Source organism: Lagopus leucura, unplaced genomic scaffold (assembly GCF_019238085.1).
Source record: "Lagopus leucura isolate 7727_CA_CO unplaced genomic scaffold, USGS_WTPT01 Super-Scaffold_100001, whole genome shotgun sequence".
NCBI lineage: Eukaryota > Metazoa > Chordata > Aves > Galliformes > Phasianidae > Lagopus > Lagopus leucura.
This window is the reverse complement of record NW_024962262.1, coordinates 25,020,930-25,035,582: the sequence shown is the minus strand read 5'-3', so window position 1 is coordinate 25,035,582 and position 14,653 is coordinate 25,020,930. Positions and strand designations below refer to the sequence as shown.

Here is a 14,653-nt window from a genome sequence, read left to right as displayed (position 1 = left end):
CTAGGTGTGTGGCTATTGTCATCTCTACTCTCTGTTGAGCTTTTGACTTGTAGCTGTTCATTAAGGCACAGTTTGGAGAAGAAAGGTCTGCAGTGCCATCTTCCCATGGTGGCAGATGGGAGAACAAGCATTTTGTTCAGAGCTGATCTACTTCTACTTGTTTTAAAACCCATTCTATATCTCCCAAGAAGGGATCCATTCATTTCAATACCATGATGACCAGTGGCAGTGGTGGTGAGCACTCACATCTGGCATACAGGCATAGCAGTTAGCACACTAACTTAGCAAGCCAGATACCTATGTTTGCCAATTAACGAATGCAAAGCTAGGACATGAAAATTCACAACATCCTTTTCCTCTTCTTTTTCCTCCTACACTGGTATTTTGGATTGGAAAGTGACTATTACGGATCCTGTTTTATGCTGATTCCATGTTGTCAAGTCTGTTTTAGTCATTTCCAAAGCAAAGAAAAGCTTCAAGCCCCAGAATCAAGAGTTGGGCACTTCTTCAAGGTCAGAGCAGTGGGAGGTGAGTACAAAGCTGCCTATACAGGATGCTTCTCTGCATAGGCAAGCAGTTTAATGCTAGTCTTTGCCCTACCAAACTCCTCCACAATTTTCTGAATGGTATTTTAAGGTACAGTTTACTCTGAAGAATTGACTTGTAATCTCTGTTTGTCCCATTCAGATATTGGCGAAGTGAGTGTATGGTAAACAGGTGGGGCAGGAAACTCATTCGCCATCTCATAGTGTGTTCACTTGTGAGCCACAGCCACTTGGCCTTGAGGCCAAACAGAGAGGAACACGAGTGTTAGGTGTCTTTTGGATTGTTGGGAAGATAGATTTTTCTGGTTGTTCTTACCAGGATTTCCCATTGCCAGAAATTCAACATGCACATACTTCTCATCCTCATCAGCAGTAATTTTGTTTACCCTGTTGCTTATATGTTAAAAATGGAGTGTTATGAAAAGAATTATACAAAATTGAATTATGATTTCTGGGTAATGTATTGCTGTCTGTATTAGCTGTGGGAATAGATATTTTTCCACTAAGACCTGAAGAGAATTGAAAGATTATTATAAATTGACATGGGAGAGAATGGTCAACAATGGTCAGTGGTTCAACATCTTCATCAATGACCTTGATGAGGGGATAGTGGCCATCCTCAGCAAGTTTGCTGATGATACAAAGTTGGGAGGATTGGCTGACATGCCTGAAGGCCGTGCTGCCATTCAGTGAGACCTGGACAGGCTGGAGAGCTGGGCAGTAAGAAACTGGATGAGGTTCAACAAAAGCAAGTGTAGAGTCTTACACCTATGGAGGAATAATTGCATGCACCAGTACAGGCTGGAGGATGACCTGCTTGAGAGGAGCTCTGCAGAGAGGGACCTGGGTGTCCTGGTGGATGACAGGTTGGCCATGAGCCAGCAGTGTGCCCTTGTGGCCAAAAAGACCAATGGCATCCTGGGATGCAATAAAAAGAGCGTGGCCAGCAGGTCGAGGGAGGTGATCCTCCCCCTCTTCTCTGCCCTGGTAAGGCCTCATCTGGAGTACTGCGTCCAGTTCTGGGCTCCCCAGTACAAAAAAGACAGGGATCTATTGGAAAGAGTCCAGCGGAGGGCCACAAAGATGGTGAAGGGCCTGGAGCATCTCCCCTATGAAGAAAGGCTGAGTGAACTGGGTCTGTTCAGCCTTGAGAAAAGAAGACTGAGAGGGGACCTGATCCAGGTCTACAAATATCTAAGCTGTGGTGGCCATAGTGGTGAGGCCAGTCTCTTTTCAGTGGTGAGTGGAGACAGGACAAGGGGAGACGGACATAAGCTGCAGCATAGGAAGTTCCGCACAAACGTGCGCAAGAACTTCTTTACAGTGAGGTGACGGAGCACTGGAACAGGCTGCCCAGGGGGGCTGTGGAGTCTCCTTCTCTGGAGATGTTCAAGACCTGCCTGGATGCCTACCTGTGCGACCTGCTGTAGGGAACCTGCTTTGGCAGGGGGGTTGGACTCGATGATCTCTGGAGGTCCCTTCCAACCCCTACAATTCTGTGATTCTGTGATTCTGTGATTCTGTGAATGTGGTAGCTTCCAGTTTCCATTTATCCTGCACATACTCATTTCAGTTGAAGACTAGTGGAGTGGGAGAGATATTGTCTGGTGATTTTGATTGTGAGCTGGTGCAGTTGTAAAGTAAAATCTGTACCTGGTGATTTGATGGGACACATACCTCAGATACGCTTCTGAAGAATGCAGAAAGTCAGGTTGGAAAAAGAGTGGGAAAGAAATGTCACACTGTGATAAAGCTGATTTTGCTATGGAGATTCTTTGCATCATATTGTCACTTCAGTAGCAGATTTCTGTCATTATCAGAAATGAATCATTTAAGAAATTGCAAAATCAAACAGTGGAGAAGACAGATATTTACTGTACACTTCAAAATGTGGAAGCATGAAAGGTTTGTAAGATGCAGTGCAAAATCTTGGGGGAAAAGATTCTTTCTAAACATTGAGATGCCAGGTTAGGCCACAGGAAAGAGCATGAAACGAGAAGTCACTTTGAAAGTTTCCTTTTCGCTTTCAACAACTACCATGCCAACCTGGCCATTCTAAGTAATTGCTGTAAAGGATCCAAAATCTTTGCAGCGCACATGCATTCAACTGCCAGTGTGCTAGAACATTTTTTATAGTTTAGGTTATTATTCTGATATTTTAGTTGGCTTCTTGGGTGTTGGCCTCACGGTACATTTGAGATCTAAACTACAGAGGGAAGGACTGGAGGGGGTTATTCATGGACTTGGCTTCATGCTTTATCCCCTAATATTATGAAACTGTTTTAGAAACTGTTTCAGCTGCCTGATGCTTGTTTGGGCACATACAGTAGATCAGGATTTGTAGTAAAAAAGGACTGCTCATGTCCAAATCACAGTGTAAGGGCTTACATAGCTATTATGTAGTATATTTGTATTGTTCAATATTCCAGATAGTATTCTACCACATTATCTGTTTTCCTTGGAATCTCAGTTTTAAATAAAGAGCGTTTATGGCTAGTTCTTTTCTATGATACCTTGGGAATAATGAAGCAGCAGATTTTTAGAGAGGACGCTTGTTCCAGCCTCTATTTCCTCTTCATGCAATATCTGCCTGCTCTAAATTCTCATTAGTGTTTTCTTCTTGGTCACTTACTGTTTTTTAATGAGAAAACGTGTTTCACCATGATCTGGAATGACAACCAAATGACACCTGGGCTCTTAAGCCTTAACTCTGCTCCCATGCAAATTAATGGCAGAGCTCTTAATGACTTGCTTAGGTATGAGCTGGGAGCTCTACAGAGCATTTTTAGTTTAAGGAGAAGTTTTAAGTGGGAAAATCCTGAGTCCCTTCCATGGTGAGGCTCTTTGCTTACTTTGCAGTAAGTGTTCCCCAAGTTTGTCTAAGTTCCCTGCAATTGTTTGGGATAACTTAAAATTCCTAATTGTCTGTGTTCAATTTCCAGAGAGAGCATGTGGGGCTGTGCCAGGTCAGCTGCTAACCCTTTTCGTTTTTTCAACTCCAGGTATGAAGCATTTTATTGTGTATTATATAATGTTCTGTTGTGTTGACAAAAGTCTAGTAGCAGTACTTTTCAACTTTATTTCCCTCTTTATGCCATGGCTGGGGAATATGTGGGGTTGGGCAAGGTCCAAAGTTGATCTTCAGTTTTGGTTTTTATTCTCTGGGGATGGGAGGATGGTGCTGAGCATTGTGGGAAACTGTAGGGGTATTTTTTTCCCTTATCCTAGTAAATAAAAAACAAAAACGGTAATAGCAAAAAAGAATCCTACCTCAAGTTTGATAACGCAGTTGAAAATGTCCAAAATAGCTTACTGAAGCTGAGTAATACCTTGCTTTATAGATGGTCAGTGTGGATCTAGATAACTTAGGTTCTAATGGATCATTGTCAGTTACCACAAAGTAGGTAGACAAGCAAAGCAGTATAATGCAGGAGGAGATATTTGCAAATTTTATTGTTTTGCTTGTTTGTTTGTTTGTTTTGGGGTTTTTTTGAGGATGCCAATAATCTAAATCTTTACTATGTGATATGTCCAGTAGATATACCTTGTGAAGAGTGCGGAGTTTACAGCCAAATACAGTGGGAGGTTCCAGCAAGTCTGTAACACTTTTTAACACTACAGAATGTCTCATGTTCACCTTACCTGCACAAATGTGGCATATATGGCAGAACAAGGATATGAATGCTGATAGTGTTATTGGTTTTGTTGGTTTCATCGCTCTGGCTTTAGTGAGTTCTAAAATAGTGTGCGATGAAATGTCCACTCTCAGTGTGCTTGCTTGTTTGCTTGTCCTTCTCCCTTCCTTTGTTTTATGGGCCTCTGAAAAGATTTCTTTGGGGTTGCATTTATTGTGTAACAAGTGTAAACCCATCAACTCACTGCTTTAGTTACTCTTAATATGGATCCATGGAATATGGAGTATGGATCACCTATCTGTGGACTACCAAAGGAGAAACAACTTCATACATCCACTGTAGGCAAATAAGTTGCTGCAGAAAAGTAATTCTTCACATTTACAAGTACATCTAATCTTCATAAGAAAGTTAAGAAGATGGCATGTTTAAGAGCAATTATGCTTTCAAATTGCTAATGAGTAGTCAAATACAGAAATCGTTCCTCAAATCTACTCATGTCACCAATTTGCAGTTAATTCCATTACGATTGTATATTTATATTAAAAAAATGCAAGATCTTGTTACTCAAACATTTTCAAAGTAGTAGCAGTAACTTCTTTGTGAAGGCCAGTGCAGAGTTCTAAGCTTTTCTGTTAGTTTCTATTTCACAGGAAGATTTACCTTTTTTTTTTCTTTTTTTTTGGTCCAAGTCTGTTATGTTGTCAATAATTTGCTCAAACAGTTGTGAATTTACACATACCATAACAGAGAACATGAGATCCTAATAATAAGTCCCCTGAACAGCATGCCTAGTTATAAGTAGATGGAGATGGTGTGAAACATCTCATATACCATCTCTGCCGCTGCAAATTTGTTGGCTTGACTGGCATGAGATGAGACTGAAATTCAATATTTTCGTGAGGCAAATAAAGCCATAAACTTGGAAGAGAGATACAGGGACTTCTCTGTCTTTTTTAAATAATGGAGCAAATTGTTTAAGGTCACATCTGTCAAACCTCATTTAGACCATGTGGACTATCTGCAGAGTGATATGGGAAAAGCGAAGCCAATGAGATGAATATTTAAGTCAGTGTATCACTTGAAATTATGAAATCCTATGGCCCACTTAAAATTTCTTACATTGCTGGGAGTATTTCTCACAGCTGGTCTTGCTTCTTGGAGTATGGAGCTATTACCTTTTAGGAATAAGTAATTGCTTGTCAGAAATGAGCTCTGTTGCAATTAAAGACAGCTATCTGAGGATGTGTTTCATTTGAGTGAAATTTTATGCATCCTTAGCTCTGTTCTTTTTTCATTTCTTCCTATTTAATTACATTTTTTCACCAAATTTCAAAAAGGCTACTTTTTCCACAAAATAACACAATTATGGTATTTTAGTTATGAAAGTACTAAAATATTTGCAAGTACTTTCTTCATGGCAATAGGAGAGGGGAGTGCATCATCAAATCCTGAAATAACATTTTTGTAGGTTGATTTCCACTCTTTATTGTGCTCACCAAATCTGTTTTACTCAGAACTGATCTCTCCCACATTCAGCATCTGCTGACTTCCATGGATGGCTGCAGACTGAGGCTGTTGTTCCAGTTCAGAGATACCAACTGCTCTTTTCCTGTAATTTGCTGAGCATTTTGTCTGTACTTTCTCTCCTGATCTAGAAGTTGCCCGATCCACCATTTCACCATTCACAAAGTGATTCTACATGTGAATCTCAGATATTGGTATGCATAACATGCCTCTTCACCCGTGGTGTCTTGCAGACAGTTCTGATTTTGGTCCTTGCAATTCCCCCCGTTCTACTTTTTAGCACCTCATTCCACAGATTTGGCCAGATGGAAGATGTTTGGCAGCTGGAGGACCCAGATGCCAAATTCTGGAATATAGCTTTCTTGCATTGGCACATGGATTTGTTGCTGGCGTCTTGGCTTGTACCTCAGCTAGCTTCTTGGCTAGCTGTCTAGCTGGCAGCTGCAGCACTGCCTCTGGGGCTATGATAGGGTCAAGCTGCTATGGAGTTGGATGACTTTCCTGATCTGAATCACCCTGCTTTAGTTTCACCTTAGTTTGCTTTGAGTCTCCACTATTAAAAGACAAACGTTTGTACTGTTGTGTTTCATTGCTGCCATTTGTGAGACTAACTCAAAGTAGATCTCTTTTGTCACCAGTTTAAAAAGAAAATAAACATGGCAAAGTACACCGTTTCTCTTGTTGGGATTCCCATTCAGTCAGTAGCAATTTAAGATCCAGTTTGGTATTTGCAATTCATCTCCCACACCAAATATTAACTACAGAGCACAGAATAAATAAATGTTTAATAATAAACAATAACAATAACAATAATAACAATAATAAAATAAATGTTTGTGTCTAAACTTTGATTGCTTTCAGCCATGAATGAATCTTGCCTCTGTTGAATAGAAAAAAAAAATGAGGAGACAACCTGGATGATTTTTAAGGAAAAAGAATAAAGAATAATGCTGATAATAAATAGAATATAGCTGACAGAAGAAAATGCTTGCTCTTCTCTTTGCCTGATTTGGAATGTCCTCATTACATACTTCAGTTTTACCTTAGATGTTTTTGTTGTCATTTTGTTGTTGGCTTTTTTTTTAGGTTGTTTTTTTTTTCAATGAGGTAATGAAAAATTAATGCATCTAGGATAGCCAAAGCATTTGAAGTAATTCCCTAATATATCACTATATCTTTTCCTCCACGCAGCTCAATACATAAACATTGCTTTCAGTGGGAAAAACTTCAAAATCAGGAGGTCACTGAGATTCCAGATACAAGCAGTAAAGTACGGATGAGTCAGACTGAATATGAAATTTTCGTTCCTTCTCCTTCTCTCAGCTGCACTGAGAACATGTTGAGACACACTGGAGGCAGCGGTACCTTTGTTTCACACTGATAGAACTTGTTAATCCTATAGCAAAAAGCACTTGTGCCTAGCTTACATACCAACTTTGTCTTTGTTGTTTATAATTTCTGGAGAATGATTTGACCTTGGAAGTAAAGCACCAGAATTCCTCATTATAGTCATTACAGACTCACACCTCAAGAGTGACCAAAGAAAAAGCAGATCCTCTCTATCTGATTTAGTTGTATACTTATCTTTCGTGACTGTCTACAGAACTTAAATGCTTCCATCAGAGTATAGCCTCACATTGGGTAAGTTGTTAGGGACTTCAGAGGGGACTGGCAGGAACTAAGAGCATCTTTTCCGCTTACAGAAGATCCTTACAGCCTTTTTTTCTGGATGATAACAGAGCAGAGGATAGTTCTTTTGAGAAACAAGCTGGTAGCAGCAGCAGCAGTACATCCACCTTTTGCAGAAGTTTGTTAACAGCTTGTCAAATGAGGCCTGAATTTTAGATTCTCAGCTCAAGCACCACAGATACATTTTAATCATTAGGATCTTAAACACAGGTCTTATCTCCTTTCTTACTGAGTATAGAGCACTGTATAGACAAGAGCACTGGATGGGATGGAAAGTGGGTAAGCAGAGCCTGAATCCTAGCTGAATATAGACAGGACTGTAGCTATGGGCTTAGTTCTCTGAAGCAGCATTAGAACAGAAACAGCCCTGAATAGTGAGACAGAGCTTCCACCATTTCCTGCTTGGAGCTGAATGGGAGTTCTTCACAAAATGCACGCAAAGTTCAGGATGTTGCCTTTGCCTGTAGATGGAAAAGAGGCACCACCCAGAATAAGTGTATGCAAACTTTGGATAAGCACCCAGAGAAGCCCCAGTGTAACAGAGAAGGACTCTGTAAGTTCATGCTGGGTACTCCTGTTTCCGGGACAGTGGGTAGGAATGCAATCATAGATATAGGAATGGTTTTGGAACGCCTTCTTCACACATTTCACTTTTAAAACTATTTTCTTCTTTCAAATGAGCAGTCTCAGTTCTTAATGTAGTAGAATGAAAGGTATTGTTCCTTTATCTGGAGGTCTCCTTTTTCCTTGTTTACCTGCTTCTGTCCTTTATCAAAGAATGGAACTGGCTGTCCAAAACTTTTACATCTCAGCCACAATTTCTATTAAAGAGATTCTTGTCATTTTGCATATCTAAATCATTTGGAAATAATATATAAGGTTGAGCAAATTCTCTTTAAAAAAATGACACACACAACAACAAAAAGAACAAAAAAAGCCAACAATGATATGGGGTAGTAACTCCATATGCATTCTTGTCAAGTGGAAAAACGATGTATGCTAATCATTAAAAAAAAAGAAAATAGCTGCAAAGATAGTTTTCTCTGCCTTGCACTTCTAGTACAGTCTGTAATCCAACAATTCTTAAAAAAAACATTTTAAAACATTTGTGCTGCCAAGACATTGCTGTAAAACATTGTAAAACAAGTAGAAGTATTTCTCTTAAGGCCAAAGTGACTACAAGGGATAAAAAAGATGACAGAGCAGAAACAAAATTCCATGTTTTGTTTATCAACAACTTTTTTTTTTTGCTTAGTGGCAGATGCTTGGAGAGAGAACCTGTTTACTTCTATGAAAGGCTTGTATACAGGTTTGCTGAGTCCCAAGGCAAAAAGAAGGCACAGATTCCAACTTGCAAGCTATTTGATGTGTGATGAGCTTAACACATTTGTGGATTTGTATGTTGCATTTTGACGTGATTAAATGTTGTAAGTCTATTGATTTAATGCTGGGGATTAATGATGCTGAATGAAAGAGCATCAAAGAATAAAACGTGTTTACGTGCCTGATTAAAATACCTTAAATAAGAACCGGAGAAACTCTTTTTGGGTAGGAATGAGATAGGAGCAGGACCATTCATGCATTCAGCATTGAATGGAAGCTGAATTAACTTCTTTGGGCATAAAGAGAAGAATGAAGATGCGATAAGGATTTGCCGTACCTTTCTGAGTGTTTGACTTGTTATTTTTGGAACAGGGCATTAAAAAGGTTTCATTATCAGTTGCTTCAGATCTCTTTTATTGTGTCAATCCAAGCATGATGTTTAGCTGTGATTAATAGACAATCTTTTAACTTGAGGACTTGTTGGTGATGACATGTTAATAAAGGACAAGACCCAAGGATATTCACTGCAACTATGGACGTGAGATACAGTAAGGATGAGAACAGGAATGTGCTACTTTCAGTGGGTGTAATACCTCTACATCTCTTTGCCTTAGTATGTTAACTCACAACTGTCTCATAGTTATCTTTAAATATTCGTGGTGATACGTGGTTTTCATCTACTCTCTGCAAATGTGCTTAATGGTCTCGTTTCGTGGCTCATATCTGGACTTGCAGTTGGGTGTATGACATTTTTTTTGCCGAAATAATGGTAGATGAAGATGGAAAAGACCTGTGTGCTCCTTAAATCCTGAAATCATAGTATTGACTCTTACGGCATTTTATTAATTAAAATGTCAGTTTCCACGATGCTTGCCAGAAGGTCAAGGAGACAATGCATTTCTGCTATACGATCTGTGGAGAAGGATGCCTTAACAATCAAGTTAGCATGTGAAATACTTGATGCCCTGAGCTAGAGAAAAGTTCAAACAAAGACTAATACAGCTGAATAAATATCTGTCAGGGCCAGTTTGTGCACATGTTTTTTTCTCTGATGATGCTCTAGTCTGAATTAGCATATGTGAGATGAATTCAGCACTATGACACTGTTATGTATTGTTCTAGAAGGGGTAGAATGATTATCCAGGGTTCAGGGCAGCGGAGGGGGGGGGTTGACAATGTGAGATTTATTTTCTTCTTCACTTCCATTGCTTACTATGGGACCTGAAATCCTCAGTTACAGAACAAAGTGTCTGAGCAGTAACTGAATTTGTGCAAACCCAAGAGAAGAGTAATGACTGTTCCTTAGAACTTCCTGCCTGTGTGCAGGTGCAGGAATCAAGAGCGCCTGAATAATTCATAGTGTGCACATTAGTTCCGGCTTGCTCTCACTACTTAATTTTTTCTTCAGCTTACCTACCTAGTTGCTGATAGAACAGAAATAGAGGGAGCTGGTGAAACTGGAGAGGGAAAAGCTGCTGCAGAGTACGGGCCAAAGTTACAGAAACAGCTCAGTGCTGTGGGTGTGTTTGAATGGTTGGTGCTTGTTGGGAGGCTGGAATATGCACTATTCATTATTCATGAAAGGTTTCCTTATGAACCAGCGAGCTCTAAGAATCCATTCCATCACTTTTGGAGAAGAGTTTCATTTAAGGAATAAAGTTTTTCCTACTTTTATTGTAACTGTTGCTAAGAATTATTGTTGGGAGAAAAAATAATCTCTTAGAAGCCTGTTTAAAGCCTGTTACACTGTTTGATAGAGTATGCATTTCTTATGTCAAAATGTGTCTGAACTTTGAGGACTGGAGAAATTTCACTCGAAATTTCAGGTGTCAGGATTGTTTCTGCTCGGAGTAAATGTGGTTTCCAAGGATTTGTATTAAGCTAGCAGTATCTGAGTTTTCAGTGTGTAATCAGTAATCAATTTTTGTCAGTCAAGAGGCAAAACTTTGGAATTGTTTTTAAGAGTTAGCTTCTTTTTGGTTTCTTGGCTGTTTTTGTGTTTGGGAGTATGGAATGGGAGGCAAGTGGCGCATTCTCCTGCTGTGTGATGTTGCGGCTTATGCAAACCCTATCAGTTACAAGATATTGCTGAACACCATTTTTATGGGAGAGGAGAAACCCAGACACAAAGCTGCCAGCGATCTGTGACCCATTTGTGTGTCACTATCTGCTGCCTATCTGAACCTCCATTTGAAATCTCTCCTTCAGGAGATGGAAAGATGTGACCTCCCCAGCAGAAGCAACAGCAAAGTGTTTTTCCACACGGACAGGTGCCTGTGTGGAGGGAGAACTACTCTTCATGTTTTTGCTATGCTAAATGTGGAAAGAGAAAGCAGAAAGACACAGCAAAAAAAAAAAAAAAAAGAAGAAGAAAAAAAAAAGGTGTTTTTTTAGCTGCTTTTTTGTGTTGTGTTTTTTCTTTCTTTTCTCCGCGCACATTCCTCCTTCCATCCCCCCACCTTCTCCCAGCTCCTGCCTGCAGCAGCCAGGTCACGTTGCTATCATCTGTTTTTGTATTTCCCTCATTGGAGCAGTAGGAATACGAGCTGGCTCTCGTTTCTCGCTGATTCTGTCATTTCCGTTAGGCCCCAGCTTGGGCGGGTGCCAGGGCCAACAGGTGATCCTCAGAGCTGCAGAAGCAGCAGGAAGGAGCCCGCACGGAGGAGGCCGCTCACTGGAGGAGCTGTCTGGCCCCGCTCCATCTCGCTGTATAATTCACACCCCCTCTCTCGCCCCCCCTATACCCAGCAGAAAATCTATGCGGAGCAGCTCAGCTGCTGCAGCCGTTGTAGGGAAAATGTTAATAAAGTGCGTTGGAAGAATAGCGGCTCTGCAAGGGCAGAGGTGAGCTAAGCTTTGAGGAGAGGCTGCGCCTGGACCTCCCTGCTGGGGAGTGCAGTGCTCGCAGGCTTTCTTATTTGTGTGGAGCCAGTTTGGAGTGAGCTACTAATTATATTGAGCTTTTTTTTTTTTCTAAAAGCAGCAGCTTGTGACGTCATGTGGAAATTATTTGGGCAGGGAAGGAGACTGTAGTTGGGAGGGGCCATCCCCAGGCGGAGAGCTATGGGTAGAGCTATGGGCAGAGCTCTGCCATCTCTGGGCTGGGGCCTCAAGGAGCCCTCTCTGATACATAGAAAAAGAAACTTCCAGGAATCCTCAAGATGAGTCTCAGAGATTTTTAATTGTTTATTTATTGGAGGAAATTCCCAGAAGATTTTGGGAGATTCTTTTTAAAGAATAATAACAAAATTGTATTTGAGAGATGAAGGTACCATAAGAAAACCCACTGTAAAACATTATCTCCGAGGCTTAGGTTAACCCCTTGGCCTATCCCATCATGTGAGATAACATCCCTGGAAAGTTGAACTGCATGTTTGTATTTGTAAGGCAGGCTGATGTCTCAAGGTAGACGTTCGGTAGCCTGAATCCTCTGCAAAATAGATGATATCTCATATTCTTTCTGCTCTGTACACACAGAAGCAAAATTGCCTCTCCCACATGTGGATTCAGTGTTAGTGGTTTGAAAGCTGAAGGTTGTGTATAGGTGACGTATCATTTTCTGTCTGCACATTTGCAAGGAGCTGGGCTCTTTCAGCGCTTCTCATCAACAGGGGAAGGCTGCTGGGAGAAACAACCTGGGAAGCCTTCATCACTCTGCCACTGAGGGTGAGGCATTGCTTTAGCTCTGCACAGCAGCAAGCCTTCACAGTGCCCTACTCTTCTGGCAGTACAGAAACCAGAAACACAGCCATTAATGAGAGCAAGCTCAGGAGTGAAACATCAACATATTTAGTAATGCTTCCAGGACCTAGTCGTCTGCAGGCCTTTTAACAAAGCCAGGAATCTAGGATTTCATTCTATGAGGAGGGTGCATTGCTCTGCCCTTTGTCAGGCATCTGAAGTGAGAAGGGCCCTAGAAGGAATGCATTGTGTCCCAGGGGTAGTTTGTGAGTGTGGAAACCTGAAGGCGATCCAAGACTGTGAATGCAGTGGTTTGTTCATGAATATACTTCTTACTTCCCCCAGACATGTTTCCTCCCTGCTAAAATGAGCACTGATGAATACCAGCATCTTAATTTTTTTGCCCTTCTCTCTGCTGCTTTTCTCAGTGCTGTGCCTTTCTGAAATCTCAGGAGTCTGATAGCAGGAACTGAGCTTTTCCATCAGAACATACTGATTTTTTCTGTTCTCTGTATCTGATGAGATGTCCTATTCTTTTTGTTTGTAGCCGGTTGTGGACAAACCTGAATAGGCCCTGCAGCAGGCTCTGCCATCCCTCTTGCATCCCTTTGAATTAAGGGGCTAGTTAGAATACTTTTTTTTATCAGACATTCACTCACTGGCTTGTGACCTCTTCATACACCCCTGGGTGTGGAGTAGAAACTGATACAGCTGGGGCAGGCAGGGTCACTAGCTCAGAGCTTGCATTTGTCTCCATGTAGCCCAGTCCAGACGTAGGTTCTCACAGAAATACTGTGGTCTGGAGAAAAGCATCCTTGGTGGCCCCTGCAAAAATCAAGTTTTCCAATGGATTTGGCAGGCAGCCTGGAGCAGATCCATCCCTTATGCCAGCCTTGTGGAGCACCACCCCTCTCAGTTCTCCCTCCTTCTGCAGCTCATACCTTACTATTAATAATAATTTGGAGGCACCGCAGAATGCTTTGTTCTGAGTGGTATGCAGCTTCTGGAAGAGCAGGGAGCTGTATGACAGTTGTTTATCTACTGGTAGATGTATTTGGAAATGAGCACTCTTGTTCTTCCTGCTTGTTCTTTTTAATTCACCTTCCTCTGTTTTGCCTCCTCCCTGGGCTGTCCTCAGTGCACTCAGCAGACAAAGCACGTTGTAGTGCCTCCAGCAGAGGACAGGGAAGTGCTGTGAGGCTGCAGAAGTGTGGGAGCAACAGGCTTATGTAGCATCATATTTCTTCAGCTTCATCAGCTACACCAACAGGCTGTCCATACCAAAACAGTGAGTCCTAAAAGTTAAATGAAAAATTGGTAAGAAAAATACATCTGTGACAAGCTCTTGTGAGTGTGCAGAGTCCTGCTGTGTGATTTGTCAGTGCGTTATGTTGTATGCAGGGATGTAAGCTGCTCCTGTGTGTTTGGCATGGTGTGACTTGGCACAGAGTCACAGGCATTATCATGCCATCACTATGAAATCGATGAAAGGTTCAAAATATGGGGCTGCTGTTTGCTAAACTGAAAATCCTTCATGGTCATATTTACATTGGAACTGACAAGACTTTCAAGTAGATCTATTCTGGGACCGCAGAAACTAAGCAGCATAAGATACGGATATTTTATTATGGATTAGCATGCTTTTGGAAGAAAATGTGGACTAGGAAAATTCACCAAACATTTTCTCATGGGGAGGACACGAACACGAGGAGTAAGAATTGGCAATGTTCATTGAACCTGGAGTATTACAGATGTGTTTGGTGGTGTTATTGATGATATCTGATCCCTCAGTAACTGTTTGGTGTTGTTCCTGTAACTCACCTGTTCCCACCAACTCTTCACATACTTTCACCTCCTGCAGTTCCACTGTTTCACCAAATATTAGCTCACTGCGCACACAGTTTAACTACTTCATGAAGTACCAAGTGCTTTTTTGGGTGCCATAGAAATCATAATAATAATTTGCTAGGTGCGCTGTGTCAGGTTTTTCCCGCATTGTTTGTTATACAAATGAAGGGTAACTGCTGAATGGTGGTAACTCAGGTGTTAGATAACCTCTAATGCAGGAAGGGAAAAAGTCTAGTTTATTTATGGTAGCCCCCAGAAACTCTGCCTTCCAGTGTACCCACACTTTTCTAGGATGGCACATTTTGCTCAGCTGCAGCATCACCAAGGGTCGGTAATCATCAGAGTTAAATTGCTTCCAACACAAAGGTAATGCAATGATCTCATTACACCAGTCATCATTTTCATTCT

General features: G+C 41.2%; 1 protein-coding gene across 3 annotated transcripts in view; it reads left to right on the top strand.

Annotated features, from left to right (window-relative positions):
* Positions 1-14,653, top strand: part of KLF12 (Kruppel like factor 12) — a 264,971-nt gene that overhangs the window by 194,311 nt on the left and 56,007 nt on the right. For all 3 annotated transcript variants that reach the window (XM_042866866.1, XM_042866868.1, XM_042866867.1), the window contains exon 6: positions 3,488-3,547. In XM_042866866.1, the coding sequence (XP_042722800.1) occupies positions 3,488-3,547 (60 nt within the window). The remainder of the gene's footprint in view (positions 1-3,487; positions 3,548-14,653) is intronic.